Genomic DNA, 20,080 nt, shown 5'->3' with positions numbered 1-20,080 from the left:
GATCACACATTCTACCTAGTCATTAAAAGAGATAAAATAGAAAAAAATGGAAAAAATAGGAATTAAAAGGCATACGTCGCCTGTTAACTGAATTCTTTTATTTTCTCAGGTCAATTCGTTACCCCCTTTTTGGAACTGTGGGCAGCTGTAAATTTTGAGAAAGTGGGACATTTTCAGAAATGGTTGCAGTATGAAAGAAAAAGTAACACACTGAAACACTTAAGTTTTAAACTAAAATACTACAAAAATCTTTTTTAAGACTATGTTAAAACAGGAATTAAAGACAGGATTGACTGGAAATTGAGATATAAAAACAGATTCATAAAAGGTAAAAAAGTAAAGAAGAAAAAAAACTACAACATTTATCCATTGTGCACTGTAGCTTGCAGTTAGCCATGGAAATTCTCTCCATTCTTCAGAGACACTCTGCAAAATAACCAGAGCCCTATTATTTGAGATTGAGTAAAAATCCCAACTATGATAATTTAGCCCATTTATGGGGAAAATGATCCTGAAACTTATTACAAGTGAGTTTCTCAGGCAATCTGTTTACAGTCTGGCAAAGTATATGAATGCTCAGATGTACATTCACACACACACAAATACGAGTATATTTTTACAAGAAAAAGCATGTTAGAAAGCCATGCAATGTATTTAAATCTTCAAATAAAATGATATAGCATATTTACTAATCCAAAACACAATATATAATACCTCCCCCCCCCCCGAGTATATCAATCTGAATATTTAGTTATCTACCACTAGAAATTTTGCAAACAAAACCATATGTATATAGTTACTAGTCTCTGACATCTCAAAATTAGAGGACATAATAGCATTTCAAATGTCATATTTCAAAGAATTGATAGTATTTTACAGTAAGCATAAAAACCACAGAACTCAAATGAAAAATCTATTCCTCTGATCACAACTTCACCTCCCTCTCTTTCCTCCACCACACAAGTAGCTGTAGAGCACTTAGACCTCTTATGAAATTCTAGTTTCCCACTCGAATGGTTATCAATAAACCTAGTAATAACAATCTAGTATTTTCAAATCTTTTAATATATATCGAGTTGGGACTTGTTCATATTCAAATCAGAAATGATCATTATATCCCCAAAGAGAGAGGATAAATGAACCCTTGAGGAACTATTTGAACTGATTTCTGAGCATCTACTACAAATTGCCTGAGAAACAAAACACTTAATACATTTACTCTTAAGTCCAATGTGTAAGAAAAAACTAGCCTGTACTTACCTCAACTGAAAACTTTGAAAATAAGACTCGAGAACAAAGGTGAAAACATATATACATGGAACATCGAGTTTAAATGCGAGAACAAGAAAATGGGATAAGGAAAGGGTAAACACTCCTTAAAAAATAAACGTATATAAAAGGAATGACATGGATAACCCTTAATGAACCACAAACTCTTTATAATTGTTGAAAAAGACAGCCATAATGTTAATGTAATTGTACTTCAATAAGTACTAAGCAAAAAGCAACACACCCCTATTATTCAGAGCAGCATACATCACCCATCATATCTAATGAAGGCACAACAAGACATCTCTTCAATAACTGGAATAATTAGCACTGACAATAAGTTATTGTGAAATGTAATGTCTGGTTTTATTATGACAGAAAAATTATGTGGCAGGTTTAAAGATTTTCATAGACTACTTTGTACTGCAAAAGCATTCTGTAGTCACAACTCCCAATTTCTACAGTTGCTTGGGGTAAATTTTGCCACAACCAACAGAAAATTCTGCAAAAAAAAAAAAAAAAAATTATGGAATTTCACTGTGTGTAAAAGTTTTCCAACCTTATGTATGTTTGAATATTTTTTTTTTTGTGGGGGTTGCATTTTAAGATTTGAGTGTGTATGTGTTGGAGGGGTATCATCTGATCTGTGTAGAGAAAGAAGAAAATTGGGAAGGAGTAGCAAGGATGGCATTGGAAGGGGAGGGTAGAGGATAATGGGGAGAAAAATGAAGACGAGGATTATGAAACTGGATAGGGGCTTCCTTCTCTCACTCCCCTTCTCCGCCTAATGCCAATCCCATCTCTTTTCCCATTACCCATTCAATTTTCACTTTTCTGTGCTGACAGGCTGGTAGAAAATCACTGTATTTTGGACCATGTCAGATCTCCTCTGCTGCCTGGTACCAGCTATGATGTTTAAAATGTGATGACACCACACTGTCATAGTCAAATCCAAAGTTACGTTTCAAATGGAAAAGAGAAAAAAAGGAACCGTCACTCTACTTCCTACAGTCAAGAGATCAGCACTTACTAGGGGCAATGAGGCGATCCCTCTCATTCAAAACAACTTAATGACGTGTACAATTCCACATAAAGAGCTCAATTCTGCTGTACTGCCATACCACTATGAGACACTAAGAGTTCAATCTATTGTAAAAACTTAATTTTCAAATTAAAAAAAACAACAACAACAAAAAAAAAAAACAGAAAATGACCAGTTTACAAGTCCATATCCTTGGTGAGTTAAGATCTGTTAGAAAAGTATAGCTCCTTCCATGGAACCAAACCCAAAGCTATAGGTACCACTATTTAAATTTTTTAAGAGCCTTTAAGTTGTAGTATCTTTTAAAAGACCAAAAAAAGATGTTATCAAACAAGAGCTTTAGGATCCCAAGAGACCCCCTTTTTTCAGATATGCCCTAATTTGGGCATTCCATTCTACAATATTCTCTATAATCCAGAACAAAATCCTCAAGTACCCCTTGCCAGTCAGGTTTTCAGGATATCCATAATATGCAAGAGAAAAATCAACCTCCACTATATGAAAATCTTTCATGCATACTTATTGTGAACATCCTGAAAACATAACTGGCAAGGGGCCACTCCAGGATCGACTTGGAAAACACTAGTCTAGAAGGTCCAACTACCCATCTGGTTTTCATGATTTCCACAAAACGTTCTAAGAGGCTTATTTGCAAGCCAGGCCTGAACTGTTTGTAGACATATCTCAGGGATACTCATTGTGAAAATCCTGAAAATCAAACTGGATTTTGGTCCTTGATGACGAATTGAGGACCGCTGCTCTAGCTATATAAAGAAACACTTCCTTCTCCAGCTGTATAGTCCATCTAGAGAACACTACAAAATGCCCCCCCCCCCCCCCAGTAGGCTGGGTCCATCCAGATTTATGATCATATCTGAAAGAACTGGCTTGCAAGATCTCAATAGCTCATGCATGACATTAAGGCTGGCCCTTTAAAAGTCTCATAACCCACAAAAACTCCAATTCTCTTGAGAACCAGTACAGCTACTAAACATCTATCCTACAAATGAAAACCAGAACATTCCACGTAGACAATTTTGTCACTAACCCAATCTATACATAACATTCCCAAGATCACCACTACATCTCACATCCCAAAACACATTTAAAAGTTAGGTAAGGATGTAAGGCCAGTACTACAATTCTGTCATTCATTCTTCCAATTAAATGTATTGACATGTTTAAGCTAAGTTTGTCATGCAGCACTTTAATATCAAAGGAAATAAAATTATGAAGCAGCACATAAAGCCCAGTTTAATGATAAATACATGGTTATTACTTCCTCTGTCTCCGAGCCCCCTTTGGAAAAAAGAGACAGTAACAGGTGGTCCATTATCCCAAGTAAAGAGGAAAAAAAAACCTTGAGAATTAGCTAGCTATTTGATAAAATGCATTTTCTATTAAGGAACATAACTGCCACCACAGAAACAATCAAATTATATGAGCTCACTGAGAACGTTGGCATCGGAAGCCAAGATGATGCTTTGCTATCCACAAATCAAATTTGGAGAACCTAACTGGAAACTCAGAAGGGCTATAGCATCAGGCTGTGGTGCCCAGATAGCAACACAGCATTTAACTAAATATTGCTACCTACAACTGTTAGGTAAATACATCAGCACAGCCTGGTAACCGATAACATCCGAGGCTAAATTACACTTTACAATATCAAATCCAGGCTGTAAACATCTAGAATTTATCTCATACTATACTGTAAGTCCAAGGTTTTCTAAGTCGCTAAGTATATTGAAGTACTTGCACTGTTTACTGCCCCACCCAATTTTTAAAGTGTCAGCTTTCAAAGGCATATTCTACTACATTTTTGTAGAAGGTAAAAGCATGGCCACCTGCTTGATACATTTTTCTTGTCTTAAAATTAAACATATGTTATTAGCAGCTTTCTTACCAATTTGTCTGGCTCCAGAGGCTAACTGGAAATTTCTTTAAAAAGGCAAGAAAGCAGTCTATCAAACTAATTATACAAAAACACCACACTAGTAAAATGTTGTATCACTGACATTAAAGGAATCATTCCAAGAAGATGGTTAAAACAATCAGTCTGAAGAAATGACTTACGATATTCGTCCAAACGGTGCAAATGCTGCTTTTATATCTTCAGTTGAAATTTCTGGACTGAGGTCACCAACAAAAACATGGAAATGATCTTATGGGGCAAAAAAGTAATATAATTAAACGTTTCAGGCATGTTTGAAAAAACATTAGTAATTGTATATTATAAAACAAAATTCCATAAAACTACTGGGTCTTATTTAAAAGGATTTACATGTATTAAATAAATCTGTTCAGCATTATTCAGTCACAATGTATTTTTCTAAGAGGCTGCCCTAATACTTTTAATTTTATTTGGAGACAATTTGTACGCATTGCCTCACAAAAGGCATCAAAAACCTCTAAAATTTCAGATGCTCAAAATATTTTAACAATAAAACATTCCATTTCTACTGAAGGGATAACATGCCAATAGCTCATTACTTTTCAAATTAAAAGGATTGTGGTTTTATGATAAAAATGCAAAAATTTGGATGTAATATAAAATATTGGATTATTTATAAAATGGTTGGTTATAGACTTCTCTTGATCAAATCTAACAAAAAACTAACACTGCATTGCAATAGAATGACATTTAGGACAACTTGGCTTTCACAGATACAAACTGTTACTTAGTGCCTATGCAATTCAGTGCTAATTTATCATTAAGAAGTCCAACAAGACTGCAGGCAGCAGACCTCATCCAAAAGTGTCAGAGTATCTGAGTAAACAGCAGTGTCACCTGAGGGTTTTTTTTTTTTTAAACAGAAGATAAATTTTATAAAGTCACAAAAACCAATTTTACATTCTATTATCTATATTAAACTTGCTTGAATATGCTTAAAAATGATATTAGCTTAAATCCAGCCCACTGGTGTGGCAAAAATATTTTGTTCAATCATTGAAATGAGAACCCTGATGGCCTATACAAAGTAGCAGAGATCACAGATTCAAAAATATGCTGTGTCTTGCCCTTTTAGTCAAAATACATGTCTTTTAGGAAGGAAAATGGTCAATACAAAAAGGGAAGTTGGGAATCAAATAGCTGTAACTGCTAAGGATCGCTTCAAGAATGAGCAGTAGCTCAGACATGATATGCATGGAGAAATCAGTTTGCCTTACATAAAACATACAGAAAATAGTTTCAGCTGGTTAGTGAATACCCTCGAGAGATTTCATTTTTATGTTTAAGAAGACACAATTACCTTGTGAACGCAGTGTGCTGACAACGGAACTACCTAATAACAAAGATTAGATTTGTTCTTAAATTTATTGGCACAAACACATTAAATATCATCTCAGGCTAACGATCAAAACATTACCGCAAAAACTGGCATAATTTTTTAAAATTAAATATAAGCATATTAATATGTGTAATAAATAAAACATCACCAAAAGAATCACATGTACTTACTGCTTGTATCTTTCTTCTGACTGCTGGGAGTTGTCGCCCAATTCACTTTTACCTCCTAGAAAAAATAGTTGCTAGTAAAAACACGTTTATTACACTTTACTTTCTACAGTGGCAATAAGGATTACTCGACAGATACAGCATGTGAGCATGTGTCAAAACTATGACAACGTAAGAAACCATTCTTAAAGATAGAGACCTTTTGATATCAAACTCTTTTGCAAAACCCCTGAATGGTTCAGTATTAGGAGAGAAAGCAAGCCTAATGATTTTTGTTTCCTCCTGTTACAAATAGGCATTCCAGTCAACGTTATGTGGCTCTGTTCCATGAAGGTTTGTCTTCATGCATAACTGTGCATAAAATAAGCAGTAGATAACCATAACATAAACAAACTATATTTTCTGACAAGGTACTGCAGTATACCTTACTAAAATCTGTAAAGCAAAGTTACTTACCTGTAGCAGGTGTTCTCTGACAGCAGGCAAGACAACCCTGTGTCTGACTCCCCCCTTCCTCCCGGACAGCCCAGCCTAACGATCTTAACTTCAAGCATATTAAACAACAACCATTCAGTAAATGACAATACCATGCAGCTTACAACTTAAAATCAATCATGGCGAGTGTTCTTTCCTGTCAAAACTGAAGTTCTCTTCCATGCTTATTTTATGTTATTCAAATTGGTTAATATTATACACCACTTTGACCTCTTGTTAGCTAAAGCGGTATATCCAATCCTGAAATAAACATATCTCACATGTGGAGTGACGTCATCTACAGAGTCCGATGCAGACACTACCATACAGCAGTCACTTAAACTTTGAGGCAGTGCCCGCTGCATATGCACAGGTGCCTTCCTGGCCAATGCTTGAGCGTGGGACAAGCAGTATAATACTAGAGCTAAGAAGATAACTCCATGGGGAAGAGGGAGGGATGCGAGAATATATGTCTGCTGTCCTTGGAGAACACCTGCTACAGGTAAGTGACTTTGCTTTCTCCGGGGACAAGCACACATGATATTCTCGTATGTGAAACTCACTAGCTGCCAGGCTCACAAATAATGAACTTGGCAACTAAGAAGAAAGCGAACCTAGAGGAAAAAAGGGCCAGAGGGTGGCATCGACATTCAAGTAGTAAAAAGATTCTGCAGACCAGCATACTGCTCCAGACAGTAGTGAGCAGTGACGGTGTGGATAGAAGACCACGTTGCTGCCTTACAAATTTCTTCAATAGAGGCACAGCAGAAATGGGCTACTGAAGCCAACATGGCTCTTACACTGTGAGCAGTGAAACAGCCATGAAGGGTCAAGTCCAGCCTGAGCATGTGTGTAGAAGATACAGTCAGCCAGCCAAGCCAAGATAGTACACATTTGGTGATGGTAATTCCTAATCTGCTGGGGTCGAAGAATACAAAAAGCATGGAGTTCTTGCTTTGTACGCTCCAGATAATATGCTAGAGTATGCTTGCAGTCTAAGGTATGAAGTTCTGCTTCTCCATGAGTGCGGCTTAAAGAAGAGAGGAAGTACAATGGACTGAGGTGGAACTCCTATACCACTTTAGGGAGAAATTTGATGTGGGTACGGAGAACAACCCCGTCATGGTAGAACCTGCACTAGGGCTTGAAGTTCACTTACTCTTCTGACAGATGTAAGTGCTATTAACAGCAATACTTTATAGTGGTACAAATGGAGGTTTTACAAGAGCTGTGAGGATAACATTGAGATCCCACGCAATGGAAAGTGGTTTGGTATAAAATAAACCTTTCATGAATCCCACTAATCAAGGAATGAACAGAAACTGGCTTATTATCAACCCTACAGTGAAAAATGCTAATGGCACTCAAGTGTACTCTGAGTTACTCTTGAGGCCAAAGTACTCCATAAGGGTAGGGAGGAGCACCTAGTAGGATCGAGTGCTCTGACTGAATACCAGAAGGAAAATCTTCACCACTTGAAACAGTAACATTTCTGTATAGAATGTTTTCTAGAGGCTAGTAGTATTAACGAGACTTCGTCTGGAAGGTTTAAGGAATATAGATCAATGTTGTCGAAAACCAAGCCGCCTGGGCCACAAAGTGAGGGTCAGGAGGGACCTCTTGTTCTGTGTTATTAAGGTTGGAAAAGGATCCAACCTTAATTGTTCCTTGGACAATAACTCCAGGAAAAGAGGGAACCAAATTTGATGCTAGTAGAGAGCAATTAGAAACATGGTCCCTTGGTCTTGATGTAGTTTGAGTTTTCCCGATGAGAGACAGTGGGGGAAAAGCATATAGAAAATCCGTTCCCCAATAGAACAGGAAGACTTCTGGGGCTACACAGCTGGGAGCAAAGATTCTGGAACAAAAGCAGGGAAAGCTGCTTGTTCTGAGGAGAAGAGAACAAGTCTATCGCTGGGGTGCCAGACTGCTGGACTATTCGACAAGCTACAAGCCTGCTGAGGGACCATTTGTGAGGCTGAAGGACTCTGCTCAATTTGTCTGCCACATCATTCTATTTGTCGTCCAGATAAACAGCTCTTATAGAGATGTTTTGAGAAGCTGTCCAAGTCCAGATCTGGACTGCTTGTCAACAGAGATGGTAAGAAACTCTGTTTGTTTAGGTAACAAATTGCAACCTGGTTACCCATGCGAACGTAAATTATCTGATGCTGATGTGGTCCTGGAAAGTTCCGAGGACATTCCAGATCGCTTGTGGAATGTCCTCAGAACTTTCTTCTGTGGAGACCATCAAGATGAGCACCCCAACCTACCTAGAGACATCTTTGGTGAGGACTGATGTGGAAGGGGCTGAAATGCAGTCCCCAGGGAATCATCTGCCACGATAGAGTGGCGTAGCTGTGGAGTAACTAATATATGCTGACAGCAAGCCCGTGGCTTGTGTCCACTGACAGGAGAGCTTCCACTGAAATATTCAGAAGTGGAGATGGGCCAATGGTATTACATGGACAGAAGCCATGTGGTCAAGTAGGCGGAGAATCCGACAAGCAGATACTTGGGTGGAACTGGAAATCCAAGCAGAGAGATGCATTATGTTGTCTGCTCTCAGTTGAGGGAAGAAGGTTTGATCCCAAGTAATGTCTTAGAAAGCCCTGATGAACTGTAAGGTTTGAAGTAACTGAAGAAGTGATTTGGGGTAATTTATCATAAATCCGAGGAGCTGTAGGAGACATATGGCAGATAGAATTGAGGTCTGTGCTGCTGCTGCTCAGGAGGCTGTCTTGAATAACCCGTCACTGAGGTAGGGGGAAGACATGTATGCCTCACCTGCAGAGCATTGCAGCTACCACTATCAGGCATTTTGTGAAGGCTCGAGGAGCTGAGGAAAGCCAAACAGTAAGACCTTGCATTGATAATGCAGAGTTCCACAGTGGAAGAGCAGAACTTCCTGTGCACAGGATAGATATGCGAGAATATACCTCCTTCAGATCTAGAGAGCAAAGCCAGTCATTGAGTTGCATCATGGGAAGATGTGATGCCAGGGAAACCATGCAAAATTATTCTTTGAGGAGGAATTTATTTAAATCTCACAGGTCGAGAATTGGCCATATTCCATCTTTTTTTGGTATAAGAAAGTTATCTGAAGTAAAACTCTCAACCCCTTCTGGAAGAGGAACTGCCAGTGTGATTAAAAGGTGAGGTGAAAGAGGCTATTAGAGCCAAAACGAACACCCTTCAAAAAATGGGACAAGGATCCTAATGAAGAAAATAAGAAGCAACATAAGCACTGTCAAGTCATATGCAAAGCATTGACAAAGAAGGCTAAGGAGAATACAAAGAAAAACTTGCTGGAGACAAAAACTTATAGTAACACTTTATTCGGGTATATCAGAAGTAGGAAGCCTGCGAGGAAATCTGAAGCACTCTGAGAGGATAAGGCCACAGCAGAGAGGCTGAATGAATTCTTTGCTTCAGTCTTTACGGAACCCTTACCAGAAATGGTTTTCAGAGGCGACGATGTAGAAGAACTGAAAAATATTGGCGAACTTGGAAGATGGACTGAGCCAAACTGACAAGTTAAAAAGAGTGATACATCACCTGCACCACATAGTATACACCCCAGGGTATTGAAAAAAAAACTCAAACATGAAATTGCTGATCTGCTGCTAGTGATCTGCAACCTGTCTTGAACTTGTTGCTGAAGGATGTCATAATGGCGGTTACCATATCTGGGTTTAAAAAAAGGTTTTGACAAGTTCCTGGTAGGAGACATCCATAGTCTGATATTGAGATGAACATGGGGAAAGCCACTGCTTGCCCTGGTATTGGTAACATGAAACGGTGCTACTAATTAGGTTTCTGCCAGATACTTGTGACTTGATTGGCCACTGCTGGAAGCCGTATACTGGGCTAGATGGATCACTGGTCTGACCCAGTATAGCTACTCTTATGTTCTGCTGCAGGAGGCAGACAGCTCCTCTCAAAGTACTACCCTTTGGAGGGAGTTGAAATGAAACTCTTTTGGTGGGTGGTCAGGAGGTCTTCCCTCCCCCCCCAAACACACAGAGTTTAACCGTTCTGGATATGTAGCACCCAACAGTCAGAGGTCATGAGCAGCCGCCTCTATTGGAAGAGGATCAGCCTCTGTCTCCTAGGTAAGCAGGTAAGGTTGCTTGACATGGAAAACTGGACAGCGTAAATGCTCTCCAGGAAGAGGTCAAAAACTGGGTGTTTAGACTGAGAAGGGGTTTGTGATTGCTGTCCCTGCTGCCAGCACTGTGGACTTGAGCGCTGGGGCGTAGTCCTTTGAGGAAGAGTATGACGACACTTAGTTGTATAGTAATTACAGCATTGAAATCCTCCCGCAAATCTTCTAGAAGAGGCAGTAGAAAGCTGTGGAGTTTTAATAGTATCTGTACGGTTTTAGTTAGGTCCGCCACTTCCTTGACCTTGTCACCGAATATGTTGTCTCCATGACAAGACATCTGCTAGATGCTCCTGAACAGCAGATTTGAGGTCAGAAACTCTGAGCCACGAAAGATGTTGCGTTGCTACTCTCAAGACAGAAATGTGAGAAGTGACTGTACTGCTTGAATCTACGACAATCAAGGAGTTTCCTGTAAAGTTTGAGAACTCACCAGCCTTTTCAGGAGGAAGTAAGACTACAAAGAAGAGAGTACGCTAGAGACTTCAAGTAAATTGTGGAATAAAGCTGAAAATACAATATGTGGTTGTTAGCATATAGAGGCTTGACGTGTTCTCCTGCCAAAAATGTAATGTTCTGAAACAGAACAATGAGATCTCATCTTTTCAAAGCCAGCGCATTTCTCTATCCTGTACAATTGTATCAATTTTCTTTGGAGCAACTTGAACTTAGTGGAGTTTCCCCGTTTTTAATCAGAGCATTCCTCGTGACTGTATGAAGTGGAACAGCAATTCCCTCTCTAGGAGTTATAATCTAGAAGTTCAAAGATCTCTGAACAAGGCTCTTCCTCTGTCTCCAATTTGGAAGGTATGTCTTGGGCCATCTCACAGACAAAGCCAGGGAAATATGTAATTTCTGGAGAATAAAACATCTATCAGGAAGCGGAGAAAGGATGACATAGGACTCATCAACTGAGCACAGATCCAAGTATGACTTTTCAAAGTATTCCTCTTGGGTAGCACATGGAAGAGTGTTGAGGCAGATGAATCTCCGATGCTGGAGAAAGTTTGTCTACCGATGTCGACGCATGCGTTGGTCAGGTCCATGATGCCCCCCAACAGTCAACATCAAGCCGGTGTGTGGAACCTCTCCTGTGACTGTCTCTCTGACAGGCTGGGCTGAAGCAAGCACCCTATAATGGGCTGAGGCTGGTCCAAGCACCCTATAAGCCTAAATGGACTGCGTATGCAGTAGCCCTGAAAGCTCATCTCTTGAGCACAGCCCGGAATGTCTCCTGTATAGTAGGTGTTGGTGCTGGCTGAGAAACCAGTTACAGCCTGTGTAGGCGTAGGAGAGAGGACCTCAAAGGCTCTTGGTGAGAAATCAGTAGCAGAGAAGGAGAGGGTCACTGCAGAATGGATGCTTCCAGTGCAGAGTATGCTGATGCAGGGAATGTATTGGCAGAGTGCCTGAAAGGAGAATGATGGCAATGTTGTTTAGGTTTTTTACACTGCAGGTCCCTCAATGAACGTAGCATGAATGACAGGGGGGATGAAACTTGAAAGACTACTACGCTGTATTGTTGTATCTTCTTTTACAGATGTCATTGTGTGGTTCTAATAAAGGTAATTAAAAAAAAAAAAAAAAAGCCTGCTCTGGCCTTAATCAGAACAACATTACAGTCTAAGAAGCAAGCAACAATACCTCTAAGGCAGATTTGCTCTCAGCCTATTAATAACCTGATGCTCTCTCTCAAGCTTTATAATATCAGGGAGTAATGGCTGAGAATCCTCTGACAAGAGCGCACTTTGTTGCACCACTGCCTCACAATTACTATACTTGAAGTTTTCCAATACTCATCTAATCCGCACATTACAGCACCAATTTAACTCTACTTTATCCAATAAGTAAGCCTGGGTGTTTTGATGCTCATTTATGGAGAACTAATACAGCAAGGGATTCTTGTTGTTCTTAGAGGTAGTTTTCAGAGTCTTGAACCCAGTGCCACAGTTCCACAAACTCCCCACTGAGACCTACAGCCAATGTGGATTAATCCTCATGCACCACTTTAAGGTCCTATTTGATTTCATGCAGAAGTTCTCTAAATTTGGACAGTGGTTTCAGAGAGTCCCCAGAGGTTCCTCAATTCTCCACATCTCTGGTCGACATCTCCATCTGGGGTGGTGAGTTGCAAGTTGATGCCATCTTTGCAGATATTTGCTGGGACAGATGATTTCCAAAATTCAAATCTTTGTGAGGTGGGTGCGAGACAGTAATATGTACATTTCAGTATCTGGGGAATTATGTTCTGTTAAGTTGTGGATGCCGAGGATATTTAATACTAGTAAAAAAGGCCCGTTTCTGAGAAATGAAATGGGCGCTAGCAAGGTTTTCCTCGGAGTGTGTATGTTTGAGAAAGTGTGTGTGAGATTGACTGTGTGAGAGAGGGAATGTGCGAGAGCGTGTGTGTGTGTGTGACAGAGAGAGTGTGACTGGGTGCGAGTGTGTCTGTGACAGTGATAGTGTATGTATGAGAATCAGAGTGTGTGCCAGGGGCCCATCACTCCCTCCTCCCTCCCAGTTCCAGGGTCTCCCTCCCCCCTCCCTGTGCACCCCAGCTGACCTTGTTAATCACCCAGGGCAAGACTGTGGGAGGAGTTAATTGCTTTACTCCAGCTGACCTTGTTAATCACCCAGGGCAAGACTGTGGCAGGAGTTAATTGCTTTACTTGCAACTCTTTTCCTTTGTGTACTTGCTAAACCGGATATCTATGCCACCTCAAGTTTCCGGCTGGAGGCTTCAATTAGAACGTTGGAGGTGTCTTTTATATATAGAGATTATTGCTTCGGGGTATGCAGAGCAAACAGCTCAGCCAGCCATCATGGCTTGTGACATCACCAATCTCTCCCATATGCAGGTTTTGTGATCCCTTTTGGGGTCCTGACCCCCAGTTTGGGAAGCCCTGTTCTAAGGGATATCACAAAGCAAATTTAGTATATATACTTTTCATCCTACGAAAGGAGAAATTAGGTCTTACCTGATAAATTTTCCATCCGTCCTTCTCACTATTTCAGAACCTGTGGGATAGTTGTGTTCATCAACCAGGATGTGGAAATAGAGAATTGAAAACTGAGCTAAGAAATCTCTCTTGGCAACCAGTCCAGCTCCTCAGTATTTACTTAGACAAGCAGTAAGGACAAACTCAGAACAAACATAACAGCCTTAAACAAATCATTAACCTTACACTAACCAGACAAGCAAACATGAGTGGATCTCTCATCTCTGGACATCTTGCAGAGAGCAAGACATATGCAGGAAGCCCCCATGCAGGGTGAAAGTCGTTACCTGATCTATTACTTTGCACTGACTAAACATCTCAGAAACCTCAGACAGACCTCTGGAATAGTGGGAAGGACTAATTGAAAGAAAATTATCAGGCGAGACCTAATTTCTCCTTCCATTACATAACTCCCCACTATTCCAGAACCTATGGGATGTTTACAAGCAATCCCTACAGTGTATTCCTGGCACCGCCACCGCCCCGAGGTCTGAAGTCCCAAAATTGGCTTCCAAGTGCATCGAAATGTCCACCCTGTAGTGCTTGACAAGGTATGCAGAATTGACCACGCAAATACCCACCAAAGATGGCAAGGTTGTCTCTGCCCAGGATGTCGCTGTACATCTCGTACAATTAGCCGCAAGACTCGAGAAGCCTGCTTCCCCGCAAGCAAATAAGTTGACCAATAGGCTCCTTCAGCCATCTAGCAATTGTGGGCTTGGAAGTCATAAGGCCAAGCCTCTATTTAACAAAAAGCACAGTCTGTCCGATTTTTTGTTTTTATTATTACATTTGTACCCCGTGCTTTCCCACTCATGGCAGGCTCAATGATTTGCGAAACTCCTTTATAACTTCCAGATACTTGAGGACTCTACGTACATCAAGAAGCAATACTGAGCCCCCTCATCATCTCTACAAAAAAGGATGGAAGCTCCACAGATCAGCTGAGATGAAATGCTACTACCACTTTCGGAAGAAAGGAAGGAAATGTGAGCAGGGAACCCCCCCCCACCCAATCTCATAAAAGCGAAGAAAGGGATTCCAACATGAGAGCCTGAAGCTCCGAAACCCTGCATGCTGACACAATCACCAAGATCGCTGTCTTTAGGTGCAAGATCTTTCCAGGAGGCCTTCCATAGTGGCTCAAAAAGGAGACTTCTGAAGACCTGAAGGATTAAGGTTCCACTCTGGACATGGCGTACAAAAAAGGGAGGCCGAAAGCGGTCCACTCTGCACAACAACTGAATATCCGGGTTAGCTGCAAGAAACGTCTTCTGTAACTGACACCTGAAACTGGTCAAAGTAACAATATGAACTAACAAGCAGTGACTATTGTCTGTCCAGCTCTTGAGAAAGGCCACCTCCAGCACCATCGCACAGCTGCAGGTCCCCACCTTGCTTGTTGAAATAAGCCACAGCTGTCACATTCTTGGAGAAAACTCAGACCGGGGCCACCACCAGAAAGAGAGCGAGAGACTTCCACTGGGCTCGCAGGGGTCCCGTGGAAGTGTATGCTGCAATTCTGCCAGCCTCTCACCTACCGAATACCAAGTTCTTTGAGTGCCGTCTCCTCCTCCTCACTTCAACAGCACAGAAGCGGAAAGTCTCCATTAAGGAGGTGGTAGACACAGAAATGGTGACGGAATTCAAAAAGGAGTGGGATGAACACAGAGGATCTCTAATAAGAAAATGGAACACATCCACACATGCAGACTTAAATGGCTGCATGTGTGGATGTGTTGAGTGATGCTTAAAAGACGACTGTGGCTGTGATGAACTAGGGCCGATATCTGGCAAACTTGTAATGTCTGTGTCTCATATATGACAATCTGGTTTAGGATGGGCTGGAAAGGACTTAGCAACTTAAGTGGCTGGAACATGAGGACAATGCTGGACAGATTTTTACGTCTGTGTTCCGTAAATGAGAAGACAAATAGGGTGGGAGTGGGCTTTGACAGCAACTCCAGCAGTTGGAACATAAGGATAGGGCCAGGCAGACTTTTATGGTTTATGTCCCAGAAACATCAAAGAAAGACCATAATCAAGTATATAATATCACATTCATTATTGATTTAATCATGAAGAGTGTGACTATTGGGTAGATTGGATGGACTGTTCAGGTTTTTATCTGCTGTCGCTAAGTTACTGTTAATCCTCTCTGCTCCTGGGATGATGTACAGACCTGAACTCTTGACACAGGCACAAGCATCAGATGTCACCTGAACTACTTTCACGTGCATGTGGCAACCTCTTAGCACCCAGTGCAGAGACAAGTTTTACAGGTGCACACCAGTGTTCCAAGTTCCAACTTCTGTTCCTTCCTTGCCTGCAGTGCTACAGGGCTTGAACCCAGAGAGCCAACCAGAAATTTTTTTATGTACCGTTAAATTCTTGTGGGACTAGGGTCATGCAATGAAGCTACAAAGTGGCAAATTTAACCAACTGGAGAAAGTTTTCTTCACTCAATATGTAATTAAACTCTGGAATTCGTTGCCAGAGAATGTGGTAAAGGCAGTTAGCTTAGCAGGTTAAAAAAAAAAAAGGTTTGAACAGCTTCCTAAAGGAAAAGTCCATAGACCATTATTAAATGGACGTGGGGAAAATCCACTGCTTATTTCTGGGATAAGCTGCATAACATGTTTTGTACTTTTTGGGATCTTGCCAGGTATTTGAGACCTGTATTGGCCACTGTTGGAAACAGGATGCTGGGCTTTATGGACCTTTGGTCTGTCCTAGTATGGCAATACTTATGCACTTATATAAGTCACCTGCAAAGCGTAGGCGACCAACTGACTAACCTGACCAGCTGCAAACCACTCAGATCCAGAGGCTGAAAAAGCGTGTCCATCTACCTGCTGGAGATAGAGAACTAAAAACAAAATACCGAAGAGCTGGACTGTATGCCAAGACATATGTCTCAGCTCAATCTGCACCTGCTGGTTGATGGACAACTATCACACAGGTTCTGGAATAGTGAGAAGCTATGTAATGGAATACACCTGTTCCTCATCTCCCTTCACCTTACATACACCATCCGTCTGCCTCTCTCTCTCTCATTGAACTATCCTATAAAGTCATTGAAGTTCTATGAAGCACTCCCCGCCTACCTAACTGCAACATGGTACATGTCAGACTATATAACAAAAGAAAAAGCATAACTGGATTTTAATTTTCTGTATCAGCAGACCTTTAAATATCTAGTAATGTTGATAATTCTTAACAGCCAGATGTACAGAAATAGTTCGTCACAAATACACAGAACAATTCATTATGAAGGGGTTCTACAGTATAAACAGAGCACCAAATAACAAGACATTTAAATATTCTTGGACAATTCCCACCATACACACACTACTACCACTAAATGATGCTTATGCAATGAGGTAATACTGCAATAAGACAAACAAAAAGTTACCATGCTATCTGGAATGATTTTTACATATTTCCAATGCAAAAACATTCTACAAATAGTCACAATACTACCTATGCTAAAGCAACTTTATTACTGCATACTGTACCATATCTCAGCTTCTTACCATTGCATAAGTGTGAATCTGGTGTCTTCATTCTGGTTTCCTTTTAGGTAGTTTTATCCCTGTATTTTTGTTATTAAAACTTCTCTCATTTCCACTGGTCTCACTCTAAGCTGGAGAGCTTACCTTACCCATTATCTTCCGTCCATTCATAGCAGCTAATGATGCCGCTGCATGACGGTGTTCATAGAACTCCACAAAACAGTATGGATCATTTCCAGCTGTCTGCTTAAAAAGAAAGAAACTACATTTAATAAGCACACATTTTGGAAGGGGGAGGGGGAGTCATTAATAACCGTGTAGGTAAAATTAATGAGTGAAAATTATTCAGAGTACAAGCATGGCAGGGGCTAATCAAATTTTGCTAAATCACCTCATCTCTTCCAAAACTCTAAGGGCCCTGTTTACTAAGCGCTAGCGTTTTTAGCGCATGCACAAAATTAGCGAGCGCGGTGTAGGTGCCTATAGGAATATTGTGGGCGCCTACAGTGTGTGCTAAAGCACTAATGCACCTCTAGCGCGGCTTAGTAAACAGGTCCCTAAATCTCAATGGCTAGGGCAACTGCTTTGGGTACAGCAGTAGGGCAAGGAACAACAAATCTACACTACTTCTATGACCCAAACTCAGGCTAAATAACAATGATAGTTTTATTCTTATATTTTCAGGATTTCTCATTTTAAAAAGGACATACACACACTACACAGCTAAAATGTAAAAAATCAGCTAGCCAAACAAAAAAAGTGTCCTTACGTCCATGATCATTTTGCAGCTTTTACATGGCCCAATCTGACTGAAGAGTTGGAGAATTAGGGCCTCCGTCACATCTCTTGAAAGATTCCCTACATATCTGTAAAACCCCAAAAATGACAAGTTACGATAGATTATCTCATCACCAGTAACAAATAGCTAAAATATTACCAGTTCAAACAAAGTTAAGTACGATTATTACTCTTTAAGAACTGTTTGTTCTAACCCTGAAAAATAATGTTCAGAACAATAGAATTCAACAGGCTAAATTTCAAATGACAGCTGCTTTTCCACACAACTGAGCCAAATAGACAAGTTAAACAGTGATAAATCACCTGGACCAGATGATATACACCCTAGTGTACTGAAAGAAATACACTAGTGTACTGAAAGAACGCAAACATGAAATTGCTGACCTGCTGTTAGTGATCTGTAGCCTGTCGTTAAAATCCTCTGTAGTACCTGAAGATTGGAGAGTGACCAATGTGACGCTGATTTTTTTTTAAAGGGTTCCAGGGGTGATCCAAGAAATTAGATAAGAGTAAACAAGTACAGGGGAAAATAGCAGAAACTATTATAAAGAATAACATTACGAAAACACAGACAAACATGTTTTAATGGGACAGAGTCAGCATGGTTTCAGCCAAGGGAAGTCTTGCCTCTATTCACATCTTCAAAGCAATGAAACAAATTAACATGTAGATAAAGGTGAGCCGGTCTTGGCTCTTTATGTGGTGAAGCTTTTGGATCCCGGCATAGCCATCATTTACTTTTCACGTTGATGAAGGGTGAGAGGCTGTCGGTCTCAGGCCTTTATAAAGCACTTACTACCCTTTCCCCCCGAAGGACAAGAAGCTTATTAGACTATGTTGGACACGAGATATGGATAGACCCAACCTTTCTTTGGATTTCAACATACTGAGCTCCCGGATCCCAACTTTAGCTATCAATGCAGATCTGAGAGAATGCCAGTTTTGAATCTTGCACAGGGCATATCTCACCAAAGTACAAACTTTTTAAAATGGGGTGTGACGACACACCTTTGTGCACAAAATGTCAGCACAGCCAGAGCTCTTTGTTTCACTCTTTCTGGGATTGCTGTTTTTAGAACTGGCGTTTTGGACAGCTGTTTTTCAATACTTGGAAACTCTACTAGGTTCACGCATTGCACTCACCCCCCCCTTGGTGCCTTTTGGATAAATATGAACTTTTTGCATTGAAGGGTAGAGATCCTCAGCTACTGATTCGTAAAGCCTGTATATATATATTTTTTTAATTTTTCTTACATTTGTACCCCGCGCTTTCCCACTCATGGCAGGCTCAATGCGGCGGGCAATGGAGGGTTAAGTGACTTGCCCAGAGTCACAAGGAGCTGCCTGTGCCGGGAATCGAACTCAGTTCCTCAGTTCCCCAGGGCCAAAGTCCACCACCCTAACCACTAGGCAAGCAAATCATTCTGAGCCTCTAGAAAAAAGTGATTCACCTCCAGATTATTGGCACTGGCGTAATAAGTTTCACGGTCTTATGTTATTCAAGCGCCGGGGAGCACATTTGTCTCCCGGACGTTAAAAAAAGTGTTGCCTCTCCATTTGCGGGCTTTACATACATTTTTGCATACACGGGGAAGCAGCTTAGTGGTTAACTCCCTGTGAGGGTTGGGGGCCTACGATGTACCATGAAGCAGTCTCCTTGCAAATGGATACACTGTTCTCCTACACACAGTGTTTATCACTTTACAGAGATTGGGTATGGGTGGGACAGGGTGGCAGAAGGATGGAGTATATTAAGTCAGCAGTGGTAGTGGTGATTAGATGGGGGATTTTAGTTGCTCAAAATTAATGGAATTAGTAGAACTCAAAATCCACACACCATACAATTAGTTCTACAACACTTGACGCAGTATTCGAAGGCAGATCTTGTGAGCATCAATGAAAAAATAGTGGAGAAAAAAAAAGGCTTCATTACTAACAGACACACCTCAAATTAAAAGACATACTCTCACGAATTAAGAGGGCTCCTTATAATCATGAGTCTACAAAAAAAACTCCACTAATATATCTGTAATTCATGAAACAAACAAGACCATATTTCAAAACACCCAAAAGGGGAAGAGAAAATACAGCAAATAACTTGAAAAAGTTCATTACTTATCTTAGATGACAAAACATGCTCCTCATCATATATCTTCTTCCAGAAAGTATTAATCCGTGCAAATCCACCGATAGCCCAACAGGGAAGCCCTGTTTCACCTTTATCAGGCTGCTTCAGGGGATAAAAATACTTTAATAGATAAACATCCAAGATCGCATGTATCTTTCACTCAGCTGGTCTTTTGTGCCACTTAACAAAATGGCGATTCGCTTCTTCAAAACGCCTAGGATTTATACCAT

The 20,080-nt window shown here is 40.6% G+C and overlaps 1 protein-coding gene across 1 annotated transcript in view; it reads right to left on the bottom strand.

Annotated features, from left to right (window-relative positions):
* TIA1 (TIA1 cytotoxic granule associated RNA binding protein) overlaps positions 1-20,080 on the bottom strand; it is a 104,766-nt gene that overhangs the window by 70,296 nt on the left and 14,390 nt on the right. Inside the window, 5 exon segments of the mRNA XM_030201899.1 lie at positions 4,388-4,475; positions 5,566-5,598; positions 5,775-5,829; positions 17,069-17,170; positions 17,694-17,790. Coding sequence (XP_030057759.1) covers positions 4,388-4,475; positions 5,566-5,598; positions 5,775-5,829; positions 17,069-17,170; positions 17,694-17,790 — 375 coding nt within the window.

This window comes from Microcaecilia unicolor, chromosome 4 (genome assembly GCF_901765095.1).
Source record: "Microcaecilia unicolor chromosome 4, aMicUni1.1, whole genome shotgun sequence".
NCBI lineage: Eukaryota > Metazoa > Chordata > Amphibia > Gymnophiona > Siphonopidae > Microcaecilia > Microcaecilia unicolor.
This window is presented reverse-complemented; position numbering and strand designations above follow the sequence as displayed.